Source organism: Crinia signifera, chromosome 5 (genome assembly GCF_055691185.1).
Source record: "Crinia signifera chromosome 5, ASM5569118v1, whole genome shotgun sequence".
NCBI classification, from domain to species: domain Eukaryota; kingdom Metazoa; phylum Chordata; class Amphibia; order Anura; family Myobatrachidae; genus Crinia; species Crinia signifera.
Genome location: NC_139221.1, coordinates 113,228,076 through 113,249,597, shown reverse-complemented (window position 1 = coordinate 113,249,597; position 21,522 = coordinate 113,228,076). Strand labels below are relative to the sequence as shown.

Genomic DNA, 21,522 nt, shown 5'->3' with positions numbered 1-21,522 from the left:
CAGAGATGAAAACCAATGGGATAGTAGATCCAATTGAAATGGTCTGGAGTGAAAGTGACCTAACTGAAGCGCTGGAAATGCTGTCACCATCTTACCCAACAAACGAATACACATAAAGACAGACACCCATGATGTCCTGAAAACATGTCAGGCCAGGTGTCGAATATCTGACTGTCCTCTGGAAGCAAGACTCTACCTAATTCAGTGTCCACAACAAGCATCAGAGATCGGATGCATTTTAAAGCAGACAAATAGCCATAGGACAATAGTACAGAAACAATTTGAACATATAATAAAAAAAATCTGGTACCTCACAGAAGAAAGCAACAGAAAGGGAGATTCCAAAATGGCAGCAGCTTCTGAAGATCTTCAGTTCAGTGAGAGATACCCAGGGATGTGGTGCATTATACCCCTTTTAGACCAAAACGCCGGGTCGCACCCGGTTTTTTGGACCCTGGTTGAAGCCGGGTGCGACCCGGCGTTTAGGGGGCATTTACACCGGGCGGCTTAAACGCCCGCACCCCCCTCCCGCCCCTTCCTGGCGCTTGAAGAAGACAGCGCGATGTCATCTTCAAGCGCCGATCGACGCCGCCGTACCCGTAACGCTGCTGGGGGCAGCCCAGTACTAAGGTAAGCTGCTAGGCTGCCCCCAGTCCCCGCGCGCAGCCCCCCCGCCATTGGACAGGAGGTGAATGGATGCCGCACACAGGCATCCGTTTACCTCCCTCCCCCGCTGCTGTCTGCAGAGTATAGCAGACAGCAGCGCCGGCTGTCAGTGTCAGACTGACAATCCGTCCAACCTGCGGACACTGCGGTCCGCAGGTTGGACGTTCCCCATTCATGTAAATGGGAGCCGGGTCATCCGACCCGGCGTTCCCATTTACACCGCCCTCTACCCAGGTCCTAGCCGTGTTCTACCCAGGTCAGGACCTGGGTAGAAGTCCCGTGTAAAGGGACACGGCGTTAGGGATTTACACCGCCGAAAGATCCGGGTCTGACCCGCCGCTGGATTTTTCGGCAGTGTAAAAGGGGTATAAGTAGGGAAGGAACAGTTTCCACCAAACCTAAGATTGAAGCAGTCTCTACTGACTGCCCTATCTGCGCAACTTCCAACCTAGTTGAGAAATCATGCACAGCCCCAGTTGCTTTGGACTATGGGCGAACCAGAGATTTGCACTCTGAATGGACATAGACACTCGATATTCAATTACTGGCAAAAAATTGGTTGTATTTTTCCCAATTTGGACGACAGAAGAAGAAAAAAAAACACAACACATTTTTGCCGGAAACATCGATCAAGGGTAAATGAAAATTGGCCTTGGTCTCAGAGTAAAAAAAGTATAACTTTTATGGTTGCTAGGCATACCCAAGCCCTTGCACAGCTGGGGCACACAAATTAAACAAGAGTATTAATGGAAGGTAGGCATATGATAAGGAGAACACACAATATCTATCTATCTATCTGAATTTGTAGGGGCTCTGCACTCACTAAATTAACTGATATTAATAAATAGTGGAGATTTGGTTCATGAATTGATAAATGCATTTAAGCCTGCAGCCCCCTTAATGGGACCCCACTTTTCTGCAGGTCCTAACACTATCGCTCAATATGGCTACAATACACATAGCTATCACATCAATGTTTGATTCCAGGCATGCTATCTGGTCTAAAGCTCACAGCAGACTGTGCATTTAAAAGGTAAGCAGTTACCAAAACACCTGTCACTAATCATCTAGGGAAATGGTTAACATAAGCGATGAAATAAAAACAGGGTGCATGAGAGAATGTGACCACATTAAGACCAATTAAAAAATTAATCTAATAAACAATATACACTAAACATCGGCATTGATCAATTCATGAACTAAATCTCCACTATTTATAAATATATCTGTTAATTTAGCGAGTGCTGAGCCCCTACAAATTCTGTTTAAACAATGTGGTCACAAGCCATAGGGCACCCCAAAACTAGGAAAGGTGAGTGCTGATGTTTAGTGTATATTGTTTATTAGATTCATTTTTTAATTAGTCTTATTGTGGTCACATTCTTTCATGCACCCTGTTTTAACCTATATTGCATAGCTGGTACTTATGTAGTAGACAGGCGTCCACTAAGCAATTTGCTTAGTGGGCTATTCTGCGTAGGAAAATCGCAGAGCATTGGCCATGCGATGCGATTTTCCTATGTAATTTATTCACTGCTACCTTAGCCCTGGGGAACCGCATCGCACCCCCCGCAAAATCGCATGCGATTTTATAGGGTGTGCGATGCCATTACATTAGCTATACAATAATAGCATTTTATGACATACAATGAGGTTTTAGGCTACCCCCCCCCCACACCCCCCGAAGCGTGGAGAGGGGCGGCGGAACGCATCCTCTGACCTTTTCATATCCCCACTATCCGCATGGAGTTGATTACATGTAAAGTAATCCGCGTCCCCTAGCTGCACATGCTTCGGTGGCTCGCCACACTACATAAAATCAACTCCACACCGACGTGGATAGTGGGGGTATAAAAAGGTCGCAGGACACGTTCCATGGCCCTGCGGTCGGGGTGGCGTGGATAGTGGGGGGGGGGGGGTGCCTGAAATATCATTGTATGTCATAAAATGCTATTATTGTATAGCTAATGTAATGGCAACGCACACTCCATAAAATCGCATTCAGAGCAGTGAATAAATTACATAGGAAAATCGTATCGCCCTTAAAATGGCCCATGCGATGAGATTTTCCTAAGTTACCGTACTTATGCAAATTGGGCGCCCGTCTACTACGTACAGATGGAGCCGGCCTTAACTATGCAGGGGCTGGCGGTTCTATCGCCAGCCCCTGCCAGCGGTCGGCTTCCGCCAGGGGTGCGCTCGTGCGACCAGTGGCAACGGACCTTGTCCCGGGTCCCTGCCGCCCTCCCTTAAATGCATTGATAAATTAATGAACCAAATCTCCACTATTTATTAATATCAGTTAATTTAGTGAGTGCTGAGCCCCTACAAATTCTATATCTATAGATATAGAGATCTATCTTACGTGGTGAAGGCAGGAGGATTAATTTTAATCCATGTTCTTAGCAATATCTATTTATTACGGGGGTTAATTGGATGGGCCCGGGGAGCCGAATACCTGCATTCAGTGGTAATTGGATACTACCAAATATCTACATATTCAAAAGAGAATTAAATTGCTTTTACCAGTGGCAGCCACTACATGGCACCCAAAAGATGCAAATAGGTTGTTGCTTTGTTTTGGTGCAATTAACCAGGAGAAGACCTTAAACCCTTTGCCGTTACATTTTTTTTGCAATTCAAACAGTCTAGTTAAATGTTTAAATTAATTGTCATTTTTTTTTTATTCAAGAAAGGTCTGCAATGAATGTTGAGCGATATTAATGTTCTTTTATATTAAAGTGGCTCACCATTGGATCTGCTACTAACTAGCGTTAGGGCTGTTGTGCCTGACTAGACGTTGGACCTGAAAGGTTTAAGCTTGCAGCCCCCACCGGTATAGCAAACGGAAATCTGTGAAAGTTACCCAAATTGGGAGCCCAAAAGGCATTTCTCGCATCACGCCCATTAGTTTAGTCGGGTTTAGCAACTTTGCAAGAGTAAAACTGGTCTGTCTCCGAATGCCTGGCTCACTGCGCATGCGTGAGATCTTGGGTGCAGCCTGAAGTCAGCAGCAGGGCTAGTGTTGTCCCTACAGTAGGGATAGGACAAAGCTAGCCCTGAACTGGCAATGCGGCCAGGGCCATTTAACACCTGGGTGGCTGTTAATACATCGCCCCGGCCGCTTTAGCCCTTGTCTAAAGACCCTTAAGTGGTTCAATGCAAAAAGTACACAGGAAGACTTAATATTGGACTTTAATCTTGAATTACCTTTCTTGGTGCTGCTTCCAGTCTTTGTGTTTGTAGTACTGCTGTCTGCTTTCTTTACGTTTGCAGATTTTGTATCTCTCTTACGTTTAGGTGTCGCTTTTGGTTTAGCTCGCTCTTTTTTAGGCGTTTTCTTTGGTGGCTAGAACGAGCAATTAAAATTAATCTAAATACTCAAATGAATGGGGTAGAGTGGCGCAATGTAGACAGTAAAATAAACAACAGTACCTCCTCCTCCTCTTCTACCTCCTCCTCCTCACTCTCTTTTTCACCATCTGAAGACTCTTTATCCTTTATCTCATCTTCACTACTAGATTCATCAGGCAAAACCACATTGGATTTCAGAGTTTTGGGTTTGCGTGCAGATCCTGAGCGGCTACGTTCTTTCTTACCACCTTTTGGAGCCTTTGATTTGGATTTTGGCAATGGCTAAGAGAAAAGATATAGAAAATGGTTACTATGGTAATGAGCCCAAACAGCCCTTCACGCCCCTCTCAATCCTCTGCTCGGATGGTTTTGTACAATCCTTTTCTGCACGGAATTCACGCCGTGTTCGGACGTGCAAGGCACATGTGCAGACACAATACAATACATCGGCCATCCGTTCAAACACGCAGCCGTCCGACTCAATCAGAATAAGGGCCAATGTGTGAATAACGGCAGATATAGGGGATATCTAATACTGTTCAGTATGTAGTATATTACACTCCTGTGCGCTCTTGCATATACAGGTAGAGAATAGGCATGGATGACTATTATGCTTGGAAACACATTGCTTTTACACAAATATCTATTGGCGATATATATATATATATTTTTTTCTTTATAACAGCCTGTCAAAATAACGGGTATGGATCATTAGAAAGAAATAATGCCGTTTTCTGCATCCACCTCAGACATATAAATGTATGTGGCTGTGGGATCTGGAAGAAGAGTTTTTTTTCTTTCTTTCTTTAAATCTGCAGGATAAAAATCGGGACATCAATAGGCAGCAGCTAGGATGGTTTTTTCAGAAGGGGGAAGCTGTGTGTTAATTGTAACTGTATTTTTTGCACCATTAACCCCTACCATAGTGGAGGAGCATAGAGGCAAGGAAATCCTGGCAGTCCCGCCAACTCAAACTCAATATTTCCAAAACAGAATTACCTATATTATCACAGCCAACAGCAGTTACCATCCCGATATCTCCATCACTGTTGACAACTCGACAATCCCCCCCACAAGCTTGTTGCCTAGGGGGTCATACTCAACTCTGACCTGTCCTTTCTTCCCCGCATTCAAATCTCCAAATCATGTTACATGCATATAAAAACATATCCAAAATACGACCGCATCTCACACAAGTCACTACTAAATCTCTTATCCATGCACTCATTATATCCAGCATTGATTATTGCAATAGTCTCCTAACTGGTCTTCCCAAGAATAGACTCTCACCACTGCAATCCATTTTAAATGCTGCTGCTAGGCTGATCTTCCTTGCAAGACCCTCATCGTCTGCTGATCCGCTCTGCCAGTCCCTCCATTGGTTGCATGTATCTTACCGTATTCAATATAAAACACTTCTACTCGCATATAAAGCTATTAACCATACTGCACCAGCATATATCTCTCTACTTATCACAAAATATCTCCCATCTCGACCACTCCGCTCTGCACAAGATCTGCATCTCTCTTCTGCACGGATGACTAGCTCCCATTCACTATTACAGGACTTTCATCGGGCTGCTCCCACCCTATGGAATGCCCTTCCACTGAACAATAAAAAGACTCTCCACTAGCCTCCAAACTTTCAAGCGTTCCCTGAGAACTCACCTCTTCAGGCAAGCCTATCATATTTAAGTACCACATGCATAACCCTCTGAGGCACTTATGTATTATATAGCTTCCCTTCTGGACTTGTAACTTGGTGGGACTGCTATGCTATTACTGGTGCCTGTCCTTGTGTTTCCCTCCTATGTTTCTATAGATTGTAAGCTTGCAGCAGGGCCCTCCTTCCTCCAATTCTGTCTGTTACCCAGTTTGTTTTATCACTGTCTACAATTGCAAAGCGCAACGGAATCTGCTGCGCTATATAAGAAACTGAAAATAAAAATAAAATAAATAAATGTGAAGAGAAAGAAAAGGGGTTGGGAGTTACTTCATATAGCACTGTTCAGGCCACTCCCTAGGGCCATCCCATAAGATAAAACTCATGGCACATCCAAATTGCGTCAGATTAATCACGTGATTTATCTGACTCAAATTGGATGTAAAAAATGGCACATCAAGTGTCAAATTGTATGCAGGCCTCCTGGGAAACTGCAGGGGAAGGTCAAGAGAAATCTGATGCAGTTTTACAGGTCAGATAAATCTCATAGTGCAGGGGTTCCCAAACTTTTTTAAATCACGGCACCCTAGAGCATCAAAATATTTTCAAGGCACCCCTAGGCCAAATGCTTCTTATCGAGAACTTCAGAAAAAAAATATTAAATTAAGTGCATTGTGTTTATATGTCACAGTTATCTGGTGAGGGACAGGATTTGCTTCTGTTTGTCCACATATATTATGATTGGCAGCCACAAGCACTGGTTTTGCCTGGTACATTGACCATAAATAAATATGAATTGATCCTGGTCCACCAACCCAAGGCACCCCTGCAAGTGTCCTGAGGCACCCCAGGGTGCCTAGGCACACAGTTTGGGAACCACTGTCATAGTGTATGGGGGCCTTTACTGCAGATGATATTATAAATCGGTACTTGTGTATTATCATGGCGCCCCCGATATTGATCGCGCAATGTTTTCATTGCATCGCATGCCATGCACCCGATGCGATTTTTGCCCCCTATACGATGAAAAATTGTATAAGCACCTTAAAGGGTGCTTACAATGTTAAATGCACCCCCACGCCACCCCCCCACTATAAACGTGAACCCGAAGCGTGGTAGGCGCAGCGAGCCCGCGAGGGGCGGCGGTACGCCTCCTCCGACCTTTTCATACCCCCACTATCCACGTCGGCGTGGAGTTGATTTTATAAAGTGTGGCGAGCCACCGAGCCCGAAGCGTGGTGAGCCCCGCGGATACCTTCACAGGTATCCGCGTCCCCTCGCGGGCTTCACAGGTATCCGCGTGCGCTCGCCACACGTCGGGCTCGGATAGTGGGGGTATGAAAAGGTTGTAGGACGCGTACCGCCACCACTCGCGGGCTTGCCACGCTTCGGGTTCACGTTTATAGGGGGGGGGGGGGGGGGGGGTGGCGTGGGGGTGCATTTAACATTGTAAGCACCCATTAGGGTGCTTATACAAGTTTAAATCACATTCCATCGAATTTTATGGCATTGTATGCCATATCCAATGTCATACAATTTTTAAATTGTATGACATTAGTTAACATCGCGCGATATCGCATGCCAAATGGTATGCGATGGGCGCCGTGCTACTACACAAGTACCATAATCTGCTACAGTAAAGTGGGTAGAGCATTTCCCATTACAAAGTGAAGTACATAGACCCAATGTGGAAAGAGATAAAGTACACGGAGATAAGCGCTGATTGGCTGGTACTCAACTGCCAAGTCACAGGCTGTGTTTGAAGAATAACACAGTTAAGGGTCAATTGGCTGGTACTTTATCAGCATCCATTTGATCTTTCTCCAAGTCTTCGTACACATATTCCATAGTTGTTAACAACTATGGGGTAGATGTATTAAGGGTCAATATGGGGTAAAGTTGTATCAGTAGACATAATGGGGGAAATTTACTAAGAATACGAATGTTTTCTCTTAACTTCATATCTCCCTTCTCATGGTCACACAACACTGATAAATAATGAGTTGTACACTTTAGAGAGCTTTAATATAAATATGGACACTTTAGTAACTTTATGATGTTGTTTATGTGATAATACGAGATATGGATAAACATCAACTCACACACATTATATTATGACACTTAGATGTGCACCAGACACGATGTTGCAATCATAATACTATTCATATAGATGTGATGAGCAAATACTCCTGGAAATTGGCAGGATTTTATTAATATACAGGGACAGATTAGGAACCACGTCAAGTATACATTCCATTTTCGATTGATAGCCGTATTCCTTCTACTTTGCCCCTTATATGGGCAGTGGACTCCGGGCCTTTAATGGAAACCAAAGATAGTGAGCAGGCTAGAGATTAACCTAAGTATGCACGGGGTATCCCCCAGACGACCTTGCCCCAAATCAAATATGGGCAAAATGCCCATCTTCCCCGCCAGGTATTAGGAAAGTCGAGTACCTCCTTCTGCCATATGTATGTAAGCCATAATAGATGGCTCGGCTCTATTTATCTAACTCCTTGTCTATCTGCGGGCAGTTGAACAGCGCAGTTAGTATACAGAGTTTATGATGTGATGCACTATTGTACCATTGTATGTTTTTAGGATTTGTATGTATATGAAAATTGAAATAAAGATTTAAAGTAAAAAAAAATAAAAAAAAAATAAAGAAGATTACGAATACGATTTATCGTATTCTTAATACAAATGAATATGAATGCATACAGCTGTTATAGCCTTATGCAAATCGGTATTCCGGAGGGAAATTTAAAGCAGTCAAAAATGACTGCTTTGTATTTTCCGATGGCGTATTCATTCGTATTAGCGGACGTATATACGGACGCTAATACGAATTTGTATTTCTTGAAACCATGTAACATTGTCCTGCACTAAATGAACTAGTATAGTTCTTTACTGTTGTTCTTACTTTTCCTGTGGACTTCGGCTCCATGAGGAAAGTCAAAATCTTGGAAATCAATTCAATATTTGTACCAGATCTTTCCAAATCAAGAACACCACATATATTTTTTAAATCATCCTTCCTTGACCTAGAAAGAAAACAAAAAATTATGTAAACAAGTTGGGGGGAAAAAAAAGCAAAGAAACTTAAAAATTCTTAAGATGCTAAAGTTTACCAAAGTAAAATACGTACTTTTTAAGGAGCTCTTCCTTCTTTTTATATTGATCACTTCCCTGCTCAAAGGCAAATCCGTTGAACTGGCCAATGGTCTTTTTTAATAGGTTAACCTACAGCAAAAGATATTGCATGAATATCTAAAATATATGGCAATGCAATGTAAAAGTTTCAGGCGAGCCAGAGCCGCTCCTGTCATATTTTGACTTTAAAAATTTAAAAGTATCTTCTTTGTATTGTTGTAATCATGTCACCAAACATCCATCAGTATGTACTACTGTAGCTTCATATAAAATGCCCATATGGCACGTGTGTGTAAATCTGGCCTCACATACTAGCCATTTAGTCCAAGTCCATTGTAGTAGTTTGTGAATTTGATTCTACTGATGTTCGACTTAACTATCAAAGCAAAAAGCATGAATACTATAGTGTTGGTACTCTTTAAAGGAGATGAGAGTCTTATGTCTATCAGTCCAACCAGATTCAATTGTATGCTACATTATTCCACGGTCTCTACAGTGAATGCGCAAAAGCAGGTAGGACGGGTTCCAGTGGGTTGCGTGTAATAGTTGAATCTATGGTAAAGTGTATATTCGAATAAGGCGGCAAACCAATGCGCAGAAAAGCAAAAGTATTTATGCAGTGTCCATCAGTGATGAATTCTCAATAGTTTGTTTCCTTTCATTCAACACTTACTGTGCCAAATCGATTAAAAAGCAGACGATGTAGCAGTCGCAACTCTTCACATTTCTTCTTCTTCAAGAAATAGTGAATTCTCTCGATATCGCACAGCTTTTCTCCCTTTCCTAGAACGGAAAAGTCTCATTTAAATAAAAAATAAATGCTGTTTGGGATTAACAAATTGTAACCAATCCTGCGACTGAAATAGGAACTATTCTCCCAAAAAGGGGTACATTTTTTAAATTTATCATCGCAACAGTATTGGCTTATATTTAGATGCAGGGCAGGATAAAGTCTGCACTCGCTATTTTCATTGTAAAAGGTCTTCACAAGACCAATTCACTCTGCCCACATTTCCTGTAATTTCTCAAAGCAAGAAACCAATTCAGGATTTGACGCTGAACACGTAGAGCAATATCATCCAAGCTATATTTGTGACAGAGAAGTCAGGAGGAAACAAAGACATCCCTTTATATGAAAAACAGTTGACAACCCCACAATGGCACTAGTGGCGCATCACTGCTTGCAATAATCCCCACTTGACCCAGCCCTTACCCACCCATAGGACTCTAGCCACCAATTTCCCCAGTGACTACTAACAGGCTTGATTTACCTAGTTGCACGGTTTCCCTGCACAGTAAGAGGAGGACCTTAGACAAATATAACTATATCCCTTTTAAAAAGGTAAAGGGATAAAAAGTATTAAGCCACTGTCTGTTAAAGCAGCAGATGATTAGCAGCTTTGACTAATGTATATAAAATGAAAAATAAATAAAAACGAAACCATGCTGGTTTAACATTTAATTTTTAATCGGAGTTTTGACAAATGGCAGCTTAGCAAAATCAGTACAAAAGAGTCTAACCTGAGATTGTAAGCAGGGCCCTTCTACCTTTTCTCTGTCTGTAACTAACCAGTTTGTTTTATTATAGTTTCCAAATGTAAAGCGCGAAGGAATTTGCTGAGCTATACAAGAACATCTACACATATAATAATACCTAAGCAGGCTCAGCAGATCCTCCTCTTCCTGGATGTCTAGTGTGCACAGCAAATGATTCACTCACCGCACTTTCCACAACTTAAGTAATCCTGAACAATGAAATTAACCAACCAAACCCTGCACTGATATAGCAAGGCATTGCTACTGAACCTGGTGACCTCTGTCCAGGACCACCAAACCCTGCACTGATATAGCAAGGCATTGCTGCTGAACCTGGTGACCTCTGTCCAGGACCACTCTGATGAATAGGGACAGAAAGAGATTTGGAGACTTGTGTATGCAAATCTCTGGGGATCCATGGCAAGCTGTACAAATTCACCAATGGACTGTGCTAAAAATCTAGTTTAGGTTTGTTATGTCAGAACATATGTGGATTCTTTGATCATCTGTGACAGTAAATCCAGTGGGCTATCCACAAGGCACCGATGCACTACTGTATACTGCCCAATTTAGTGAAATATTTTAGACATTTATATCAGGGCTCGACAATACTCAGGGGCCAGGTCGCCCCGGCGACCAGATTCTGCTTCCTGGCGAGCCAGATTTGGCAGGAAGCAGATCTCCCCAGGCAGAGTGGTGGCTTGCGATAGTGGCAGCAGCCGGGCAAAGTGGTGGACAACTTGCCCGGCTGCCGCTGTATCAGAGCAGGTCCACGGTGTGGCTATTCCAAAACTCGAGGTGGTTCAGCAGACAATCAGGAGTGAGCCGCCTTGAGTTTTGAAATATCCACATCTGCTCTGATATAGCGGCAGCCGGGTGAGTTGTCCACCACTCTGCCCTGTACCCCCTGCTCTAGGCAGGGACGGATAGAGCCGGGGAAAGGGGAGAGGGGTGTGGTGCAAAGCAGCCCAGGATGATTTGGGGAGAGGATCTCCCCCTGCTGCCGCTCTATGAGGCCGTTTCTCAGCTTCTACTACTGATCCAGTGATGGACCCTTCAGCCCCTTACAGTGATCTTCCCATGTGCTTATATTGTGAAAGGGGATGGGGGAGGTATTCTTCAGAGGAACAGTCATAGGCGTACTGGCAGTGTTTACAGTGATGCAGGTCTCTCTCCGTGCTCCTTCTTGCTCTTCCCTAATCTGCTCTCATTCTCCCCTCCGCCCTTCTGTCTCTCCACTCCCAGCTCTTCCTCTCTCTTTCCCCCTGGCATCACTAACCACCCCCTTGCCCTATATTGTTACCTCCCCCTGTCTTTTTTTTCTGGATTTGCCCCTGCCTGGCATCAAGCAAGAAACCCATAGCAACGAGCATGTAGGCAAGTAACAATTATGTGGCATAATCTGTAATAGGCATTATGGTGTGTGGTATGTTTCACCAACAGTCGGGATCCTGACAGTCATTATCCCGACTGGCCGGTGTCAGACAGCGTGGCCAGCGCAACAAAGCCCCTTGCGGGCTCGCCACGCTGCAGGCACGGTGGAAAACTACGCTCGCCACCTATTCTATTCTCCCTCTATGGGGGTCGTGGACCCCCACAAGGGAAAATAGCCGACGACCGTCAGGAAACCGACGGCTGTTTTAACAGTCGGGATCCCAACGTCGGGGTAATGACTGTCGGTATCCCGACTGCCGGGACCCTTTCCGGCACCAGTGGTATTACATGTAATGGGCATTACAGTGTGCGGTATAACATGTAATGGGCATTGTAGCGTGTGGTATAATATGCAATAGGTATTACGGCATGTGGTATATCGTGTAATGGGCATTATGGCATGAGGTAAGATATGTAATGGGTGTGACACGTGCAATAGGCATTACGGTGTAAATCTTTGGCATGCGCCTTCGACGTGCCTGTTTTTAGTTTGTCGGGCTCCTTGTCAAACCCCGATTTATGTGTCAGAAGAACCGCCCCCCCCCCCCCCCCCCCCCCCGCCTTGTCTGCAGGTCAGCCTAAATGACTGAGGTTTGCCTATTTTGACTACATTTCATGGTTACTTGAAGCAGGATAACTGTAGGTTGAAACTGAAGACGTGTGACAAGCAGGACAGAAGGATAAAAAGGTACACAACAATTCACTTTTGTATACTGCATATGAGAAAACGTTCCTTAGACATTAACCTTAAATGCAGTCTTACCTTCAGATAATTCTGGTTCTTTTTTCATGATTGTCATTTCCAAGGTCAGTCTGTCAACCTTCTTTTTCTCTCTTTTGCCCTCAACAATAAGACTCTTTTCTGGAGGGAGTAAAAAAAAAAAAAAGTAATAACTACAATTTAAAAACAGTCAACGCACCCATGTAAATGTAAGACAAACTCTATTCTCTATTTGGGAGTTTATAGCCTGAATATAACAGCCAAGTCTGCAGAGGCCTGTTCTGCACTATTCCATTTGGCATCCCTAAATTTGTTATCCACAGGATACATAAACTTATGGTTTCCAACATTCCTACAAAAATGGTCGGTCAGACAATTTGAATAAATCGGTTTGATTTAAACAACTTGCCTGAATGACCGTTTGTTTTCTGGTGAATGGAAGCTGATTGGAAAGAAAATCTGGTGACAATAAACTAGTTGGATGAAAGTTAGTACACTGTATGGCCAGTTTATACAGCTCAAAATCTTTGTTTTCAATTGATAACTTCCCACACCTTTTTTCTCTTCATCATCATCATCATCTTCCTCGTCATCATCATTGTCTTCATCATTATCATTCTCCTTCTCCTCCTCCTCCTTTTCTCCCTCACTTCCATTAGCATCTGCTTTTTCTGTGTCTTTGTCTTCTGTGGCCTGCTCGACAGTGTCCTGTTCCTCCTCTTTGTTAGGAGTGTCACTGGCAGGAGACTTTTTCTTCATCTGAACAAAAAAAAAGTGAAAATTAGCAACACCTGCATATATTTGGAGCACAGCAGTATTTATCAGGCACAAGAAGCAAAAAAATACAATTGGAGAGTGGCTTGCTCGCAAAGGCGCTTTCAAGCTTCACTGAGACGTTGGAATTTGGGCTTTCGGTTTTAATTAAAATGTGAAATTTTTTTTTTTTTTTTTTAAAGTTTCCCTAAAAAACAATTAAGAACCTTTAATAAGGCTTGGCCCCAAAATGCCTATTAAGAGAAAAGTCCGGGTTACCGATCTGGGGTTTCATTTATGAAATTATACAGTAAATAGAAGAAATCCATGACTAACATATTGTTATGAACAAAGTTTAGAAGTTAAAGACTAAATTTTATGCATAGATTTTATACAAATACTTAATTCTCTGAATTATTTGATTATTAAATCACGGTGAGAAGCCTTTAGGCTGCCCTGGTTATAACTGCTGCTAAGTTGTTTATTGGTTCCACAGACATTCTCTCTCATTACAAAAAAACAAATAAAAAAAAAAACCAGGTTGACAGATGGAAATCTCCCTGAAGTATTATGTTGTGCCTGTTCCAGTCTTCTACTTATAATCTCCCAGAAGTCACATTAAAATTAGCAGGTTGTTTGGTATAGAATTGAAAACTAGGTTGTCTCTTGCTGATTTATTACAGATTGGTGTACCACTTATGATTATATTTAGGGTAAAAAGCAGCGGCACTTTTTTAAAAGCATACACATTGGCCAGTAGTCAATGCTCCCGATTCGCTGCCTACCAGGGAAAAAATAAAATAAAAATTGAGCAATGTGAGCAGTTAATGGCTAACTGAATCTGCCTCAACATGTAGTAAGAACCCGTTAGATAAAAGCACCAAATAGCGTTCTATGCAAAAGAAAAAAAAATACACATTTTAACTACTGCTTCTGATACACACACATGAAAAAAGGTGGATTCAAGCTGCATGCACACTCCCTTAGGACATCATTATTTGTGTGGGTCTCATTCCGCTGAGCCTAACATCTGTAGTTGCTGGAGAGAATTCACACTCTTTTGCTACTATCGGACATTGTCTACTTGGTTATCAAATGTGAAATTCATTCTTGACTCGGATTTGCATAGATTTATCAATTGCTGAGTTTCTCTTGATGAAGTTGCCCCTGATGAAGTCATGAGATGACGAAACACGTTGGGATTTCCACAATCAACCCATCAGAGTTGTGCATTTTTGTGAATTTTATTTGAGCTATACATCTTTACACCTGAAACTGTATATTTGTACAATTATTTGTTTATTTGTCAAACCAGGATAGGGTATTTTATGCGAAATTATATTCGTAGCACTTGTATTAAATACCTTACACAAGACACTGCAAAAACTCTAATCCATGCTCTCATCATCTCACGCATTGATTATTGCAATAGTCTCCTTATTGGCCTTCCCCAATACAGACTCTCACCACTACAGTCCATTATGAATGCAGCTGCAAGGCTAATCTTCCTAGCCAGACGTTCATCGTCTGCAAAGCTACTCTGTCAGTCACTTCATTGGTTACCTGTATTCTACCGTATTCAATACAAAATTCTTTTACTTACACACAAAGCCATAAACCAAACTACACCAGCATACATATCTTCTCTTATCTCAAAATATCATCCAACACGACCTCTACGCTCCTCCCAAGATCTGCGTCTCTCATCCACACTCATTACCCGCTCCCATTCCCGACTGCAGGACTTTCTTCGGGCTGCACCCACTCTGTGGAATGCCCTCCCAAGCACAATAAGACTCTCCTCCAGTCTCCAAACCTATAAGCGTTCCCTGAAGACTCATCTCTTCAGGCAAGCTTATCAAATTCCAGAACCAGTCATAGAACCTTGCATTCTGGTGGAATCGATGCAATAAAGAATACAGTATCTATCCTTATGTATCAATGCCTATTTCCCTATAGATTGTAAGCTTGCGAGCAGGGCCCTCCTACATTTTGACTGTCTGTAAATACCCTGTTTTGTTGTATCACTGTCTGCTATTGTAAAGCGCAACGGAATATGCTGCGCTATATAAGAAACTGTTAATAAATAAATAAATAAATACAATTTTTTTTTACCTTAACTGTTGTGTTACAGTAGCGCCCTCTGAAACCCCCACTTTTCTCTCATTTCTATTTCCTGGATCCTATCTAACAGAGGATCCCTCAGAGGTGCTGCTTCCTTAAACTATGAGGGCAGAGACAGAGAGACAGATATAGATAATGTGTGTGTCGAGAGCATGTATTGGGGGTGGGGGAATCAACCCTGGCTTGTTTATTTGACATATCATGGGTGTTTATCAACCATTTGAGCCTTTGAGTGCCAAGTGAATTTGTAAAAGCAGGTGTGAAATTTGCCAAACAATTTTATTCATCAATATATATATATATATATATATATATATATATATATATATATATATACATATATACATATATACACACACATCCTCGCGACATACATACACTTTTTTTTTTTAAACACAACTTTTTTTTAAATGTATATAACAAAATGTGTGCGATGCTGGCATTTTTAGCTGAGGGGGCCAAGTTGCAGGTCCAACCACCGACTCAGGTCCGGTGTGCACGGGACCACGCATCGGACCCAACAGGGATGTCAAACACCTCCGATTTGGGTCAATTTCTCGGCCCGATCTGTCGGGATCGGGTGAAAATTGGCACAAATTGGACAAGTGTATGGGAACCGTAAGGAATCACCGCAAAATTTGGACACCTAAAAGTAACTTTTCCTGCAGAATCCAAACATAATTACGTTATCTCTCTTATGTTTCGAGTTACGGCAAAACTGCTAGCTTTTGGAAACCTACAGGGTACCTGAACGAAGGTGGCAGTCCCCTTCAGGATGAAGCCAATTAACCAGGCCTTGAGAGATCCTAAAACTCCCTATAAGACTGGCCCACCTATTCTCAAATTTTAACAACTATACCTAAGGGAGAGCAGATGCACAGTGCAAAACATCCCCCCACAGCAATTGAAAGCGGTTTTTCCAAAAAGCAACACACACACAAAAAAAGGTGCCCAATTCAACAGAGAATAGAGTTAAGACCCATGGTAAGTTGCTAATACCATTTTCACATCGCAAAGCACCTGTAATTTTGTAAATGTGTCCATCCTGGTTGCAAAATGGCCGACATCCCTTTCAGACTGACCCAGCATATTACAAGCCTGGTGACATCACTACCGACTGGTCTGAGCCAGCACTTTGAGAGGCGATCATCTCCAAGCACAGTCTCTTTGTATGCTGTGAACTGATGCCAGGTCACACTGACACAGCTTACCAGTTGAAACTGCACTGTGTGCTTGGTAGAACCTGGGTTTAACCCAGCTCGATACCTGGACTGAAATGCTGGGCCAATAAAGCAGGCTAGTTTCATATGCGTAATTTCACTCTGCACAATATCCTAACCTGGATATTGTATTTAATTATAAGTATGTATTATAAGTAAGCTACAGAAGTGACTAAATCATTTGATAAAAAGGTACAGCCAGAGAAGAGGGGTGGACAACCCACTGATGTTAATTATCCATTTGTAAAGAGTAAATTATGTGATAGGAGCACTAGGTCCTGCAACCAGTAAACTTGACAACTTGTCGGACGTCATATGTACATTGGAGAGGAAAAAAAATGTATTAAGAGACAATATATAGTTGGAGGAGGGTGCACACAGCCCTCCTATTCTCTTGAAATGACCCTGGTGCAGATATAAAGTACCAGCCAATGAGCTCCTAACTGCCATACTACAGGCTGTGTATGAAAAATAAGTAAGGAACTGGTTGGTTGGTACTTTATCTCCATTGAAGGCTTAGTAAATAGAGCAAATTGTATGTCTGCTTTATTAGAATTTTTGTTGTTGTTAGTTAGAACAAGATAGTGAAACATTTGCTTTCTCATGGTCCAGCATATAGAAATTATTATTTCTTTTTAATTGAGTAATTATTAATTGATTTTTCACATAGCAAACAAACAACTTAACCTATTCTAAAAATATATATATATATATATATATATATATATATATATATATAATATATATATATATATATATATATATATATATCTGAGCGTCTGGACCATCTCATCATCAAATTTATCACCCGCGGCTATGATGCATCATTGTTGCAGAGGCAGAAGTCCAAGGTGATGTCCATGAATAGAGCAGAGTTACTTCAGACTAAAGAAAAAAGCTCTGCTGACATTTTACCTTGGACCTCGACCTACTCTGTCGCCAGCCCTGTTCTACATTATGCCTCCAAGGCCTTGTGGCCCATTGTTAAAAGCGACCCGACTTGCCCGTTTTCCACACTGTACGCCCAGTGGCAGCTTTTAAAAGAGGACAGAACCTCAAGGACCGTCTAATGAAAACTGACGTTACCGGTCTCGACTGCCCCAGAGCTCCCAATGTACATGTGAAACCGCCAGGTTGTTATAGTTGCTTCAATTGTGCCACCTGTAGGCACTTGGTGGCATGCAAGAGCTTTAAACACCATCATAGTGGTAAAGAATATACGATACGCTCTGTTTTAACATGCAAAATGTCCTTCGTTATATATGTGATCATTTGTCCTTGCGGATATTACTATGTGGGTCAAACCACTAGGACTTTCCGCGAGCGCATGGCGCAGCACAGGTCTGCTATCGATCTGTCACTTTCTGGGCGTGACATTGATCAACCTGTGGCGCGCCACTTCAAAGCGATGGGTCACCCCTTGTCCTCTTTAAAATACCTCAAGATCGATCATGTGCAGGATTCCCCTAGGGGTGGGGATAGAGCGAAGCGCCTCTTACTTATGGAATCAAGGTGGATTTACCGCCTCGATACCATATACCCTAAGGGATTAAACGATAAAATTAATTGGAATGCGCTTATGTAAATTTTCTGCTATCTTTGATGTATTTGTGTGTTTGTATATATGTTTGTTTATATTTAATCCATTTATATTGTGTACAATGTATGTTATTCTTTTATGCCTTTTCACAGGCTGCTGTGAGCATGGTCTGGTGAGGTATACACGCCCCGGGTAGCACTTAACGTGGAAAGCAGACTATAGGTTGTTGCCTAGCAACACTTGAGCCTGTTTGATACGCTGCAGTGCGCTTACATCCGCTGTAGATCTCTGGCTATATGTGACCGCTTGCGGCACTTGAGCCCGTGTGAAACAGTGGTGTATACCCGGTTGGTGTAGATGACCTGCCATACGCTGTGCCACATCGGCCCCATGTACTGGTATTGTTGTACGGACTGACGCGCCTGATACGGATGTTCCGTGTAATGGCTGCCGTGGTACGCAAGCACAGTGGTTGCTCAGCAACCCTGGAGCGCCGCGTTCCCAGATGTGCATTCACGGATGACGGTTTCCGGTCAGTGCGGTCCGCCCGTCCCAGCGTGGAGGCATGGTAAGTGTCACTTGGTGAGGTATTTAAACGTTGTTTGGTGCATTGGTTATTTGCTGTAGGATTGTGTCCTGACGAAGGGGGTTACACCCCGAAAGCTTGGCATTTAAAACACATCCTTTTTTCATCAAAAAACTGCCTCTCGAGTGCTATTATTTGGACCTGGTGTATTGCTTTACTCTGGGCACCGGGGCTTGCTGTTTACTATGTTTGGAGTGCCGGCAGATTTGGATATATAGAGATTTGGATATATAGAGATATATAGAGATATATATATATATATATAGAGATATATAGAGATATATATATATATATATATATATATATAGAGATATATATATATATATATATATATATATATAGAGATATATATATATATATATATATATATATATATATATATATATATATATATATATATATATATATATAGAGATATATAGAGATATATATAGAGATATATATATATATATATATATATATATATATATATATATATCTAGATATACATCTAGATATCTAGATATCGAGATAGATAGATATCGAGATAGATAGATAGATATCGAGATAGATAGATATAGAGATAGATAGATATAGAGATAGATAGATATAGAGATAGATAGATATAGAGATAGATAGATATAGAGATAGATATATATATCTATCTATCACATGGTAAGCAATTATATCATTGCATTAACAATATCAAATTTATGTGGACAATATTTGGTACTTATGTAATATCTGGGCGCCCGATTTTTTCGGAAAAATCGGGTAGATCGCAAAATCGCATGCGATGCAATGGAGGCGATTTTTACATTGGATTCAATGTTAAATGGTCCCTGAGACCCGATTTTACATTGGGTCCAATGTTAACCCCTTCCCGCCGCAGCCTGTTTTTGCCTTCCTGACAGAGCCCTTTTTTTCAAATCTGACATGTATCACTTAAGTGGGGATAACTTTTTTTTGCTTTTACTTATCCCAGTGATTTTGAGATTGTACTTCAAGTTAGTGGTAAATTTTCGTCGATACAGTCTGTGTTTTTTGTGAAAAATACCAAAATGTCGTAAAAAAATTGAAAATTTTGCAATTTTCAAAATGTTACATTTTCTGCTTGTGAGACAAATAATCATACCACTCAAAATAGTTAATAACTAACATAGACCATATGTCTACTTTATGTTGCCATCATTATTTCAACCTCCTTTTAATTTTTTTGGACACTAGGAGGCTTAAAATATGAATAGCAAATTCTCAAATTTTCAAGAAAATTTCAAACACTGATTTTTTTAGGGACCAGTTCAGTTCTGATGTGACGGAGGGACTTGTATGTGAGACACCCCCATAAATGATGCCATTTCAAAAACTGCACCCCTCACAGTATTCAAAACAGCATTTTGGAAGTTTGTTAACCCTTTAGGTGTTTCACAGGAATTAAAACAAAGTGTAGGTGAAATTTCAAAATTTCATTTTTTTTTGCAGATTTTCAATTTTAATACATTTTTCTAAGGAACACAGTAGATTTTACTAGAGAAATGTGACTAAAAATTGATTCCCCCAATTCTTTTGTTTTCATAAATATCCTATATGTGGCCCTAGTGTGCACGGTGACCAAACCACAGGCTTCATAATAGAAGGAGCACCTACTTGATTTTGGAGCCTCCTTTTTATGAGATTATTTTTTAGGCACCATGTAGGTTTCTAGGCACCATAAGATGCTAAAAGTTAGGAACCCCCCACAAGTGACCCCATTTTGCAAACTACACCCCTCAGGGAATTCATCTAGGGGTATAATGTACATTTCAAACCCCCAGGGGTTTCACCAATTGTGGTACAACTGGGCAGTGAAAATGAAAAATTTAATTTTTTACACAAAAATGCAGTTCTGGCTCAAAATTTTTCATTTTCACAAGGAATGAAGGAGACAAAGCACCCCAAAATCTGTGCCCCAATTTCTCCCGAGTACGGCAATGCTTCATGTGTGACCAAAAAATGGCAGGACTCAGAAGAGAAGGAGTGATATTTGGATTTTGCAGCACAGATTCTGGTGGAATGTTGGTGGGTGCTATGTCGCATTAGCAAGACCCCCAAAGCACCAATACAGTGGAACCCCCCCACATGTGACCCCATTTTGCAAACTACACCCCTCTGGGAATTCATCTAGGGGTATAGTGTACATTTCAAACCCCCAGGGGTTTCACCAATTTTGATACAACTGGGCTGTGCAAATGAAAAATTACATTTTTTTACACAAAAATGCAGTTCTGGCTCAAAATTTTTCATTTTCATAAGGTATGAAGGAGAAAAAGCACCCCAAAATCTGTGCACCAATTTCTCCCGAGTATGGCAATGCCTCACATGTGACCAAAAAATACCATTTGGGTGCATGGCAGGACTCAGAAGGGAAGGAGTGATTTTTGTATTTTGCAGCTCAGATTCTGGTTGAATTTTGGTGGGTGCTATGTCGCATTAGCAAGACCCCCAAAGCACCAATACAGTGGAAGCCCCCCACAAGTGACCCCATTTTGCAAACTACACCCCTCAGGGAATTCATCTAGGGGTATAGTGTACATTTCAAACCCCCAGGGGTTTCACCAATTTTGATACAACTGGGCTGTGCAAATGAAAAATTACATTTTTTTACACAAAAATGCAGTTCTGGCTCAAAATTTTTCATTTTCATAAGGTATGAAGGAGACAAAGCACCCCAAAATCTGTGCCCCAATTTCTCCCGAGTACGGCAATGCTTCATGTGTGACCAAAAAATGGCAGGACTCAGAAGAGAAGGAGTGA

General features: G+C 41.7%; 1 protein-coding gene across 2 annotated transcripts in view; it reads right to left on the bottom strand.

The window, feature by feature from the left end:
* The window catches only part of DEK (DEK proto-oncogene), a 33,758-nt gene that overhangs the window by 4,962 nt on the left and 7,274 nt on the right, over positions 1-21,522 (bottom strand). The window contains exons 2-8 of one of the 2 annotated variants that reach the window (XM_083187855.1): positions 13,082-13,286; positions 12,570-12,668; positions 9,510-9,619; positions 8,832-8,926; positions 8,607-8,727; positions 4,102-4,302; positions 3,877-4,015 (exon numbers count right to left, since the gene is read on the bottom strand). In XM_083187855.1, coding sequence (XP_083043981.1) covers positions 3,877-4,015; positions 4,102-4,302; positions 8,607-8,727; positions 8,832-8,926; positions 9,510-9,619; positions 12,570-12,668; positions 13,082-13,286 — 970 coding nt within the window. Of the gene's footprint in view, positions 1-3,876; positions 4,016-4,101; positions 4,303-8,606; positions 8,728-8,831; positions 8,927-9,509; positions 9,620-12,569; positions 12,671-13,081; positions 13,287-21,522 lie in introns of those variants that run through there. The other variant, XM_083187856.1, reaches the window with a different exon arrangement.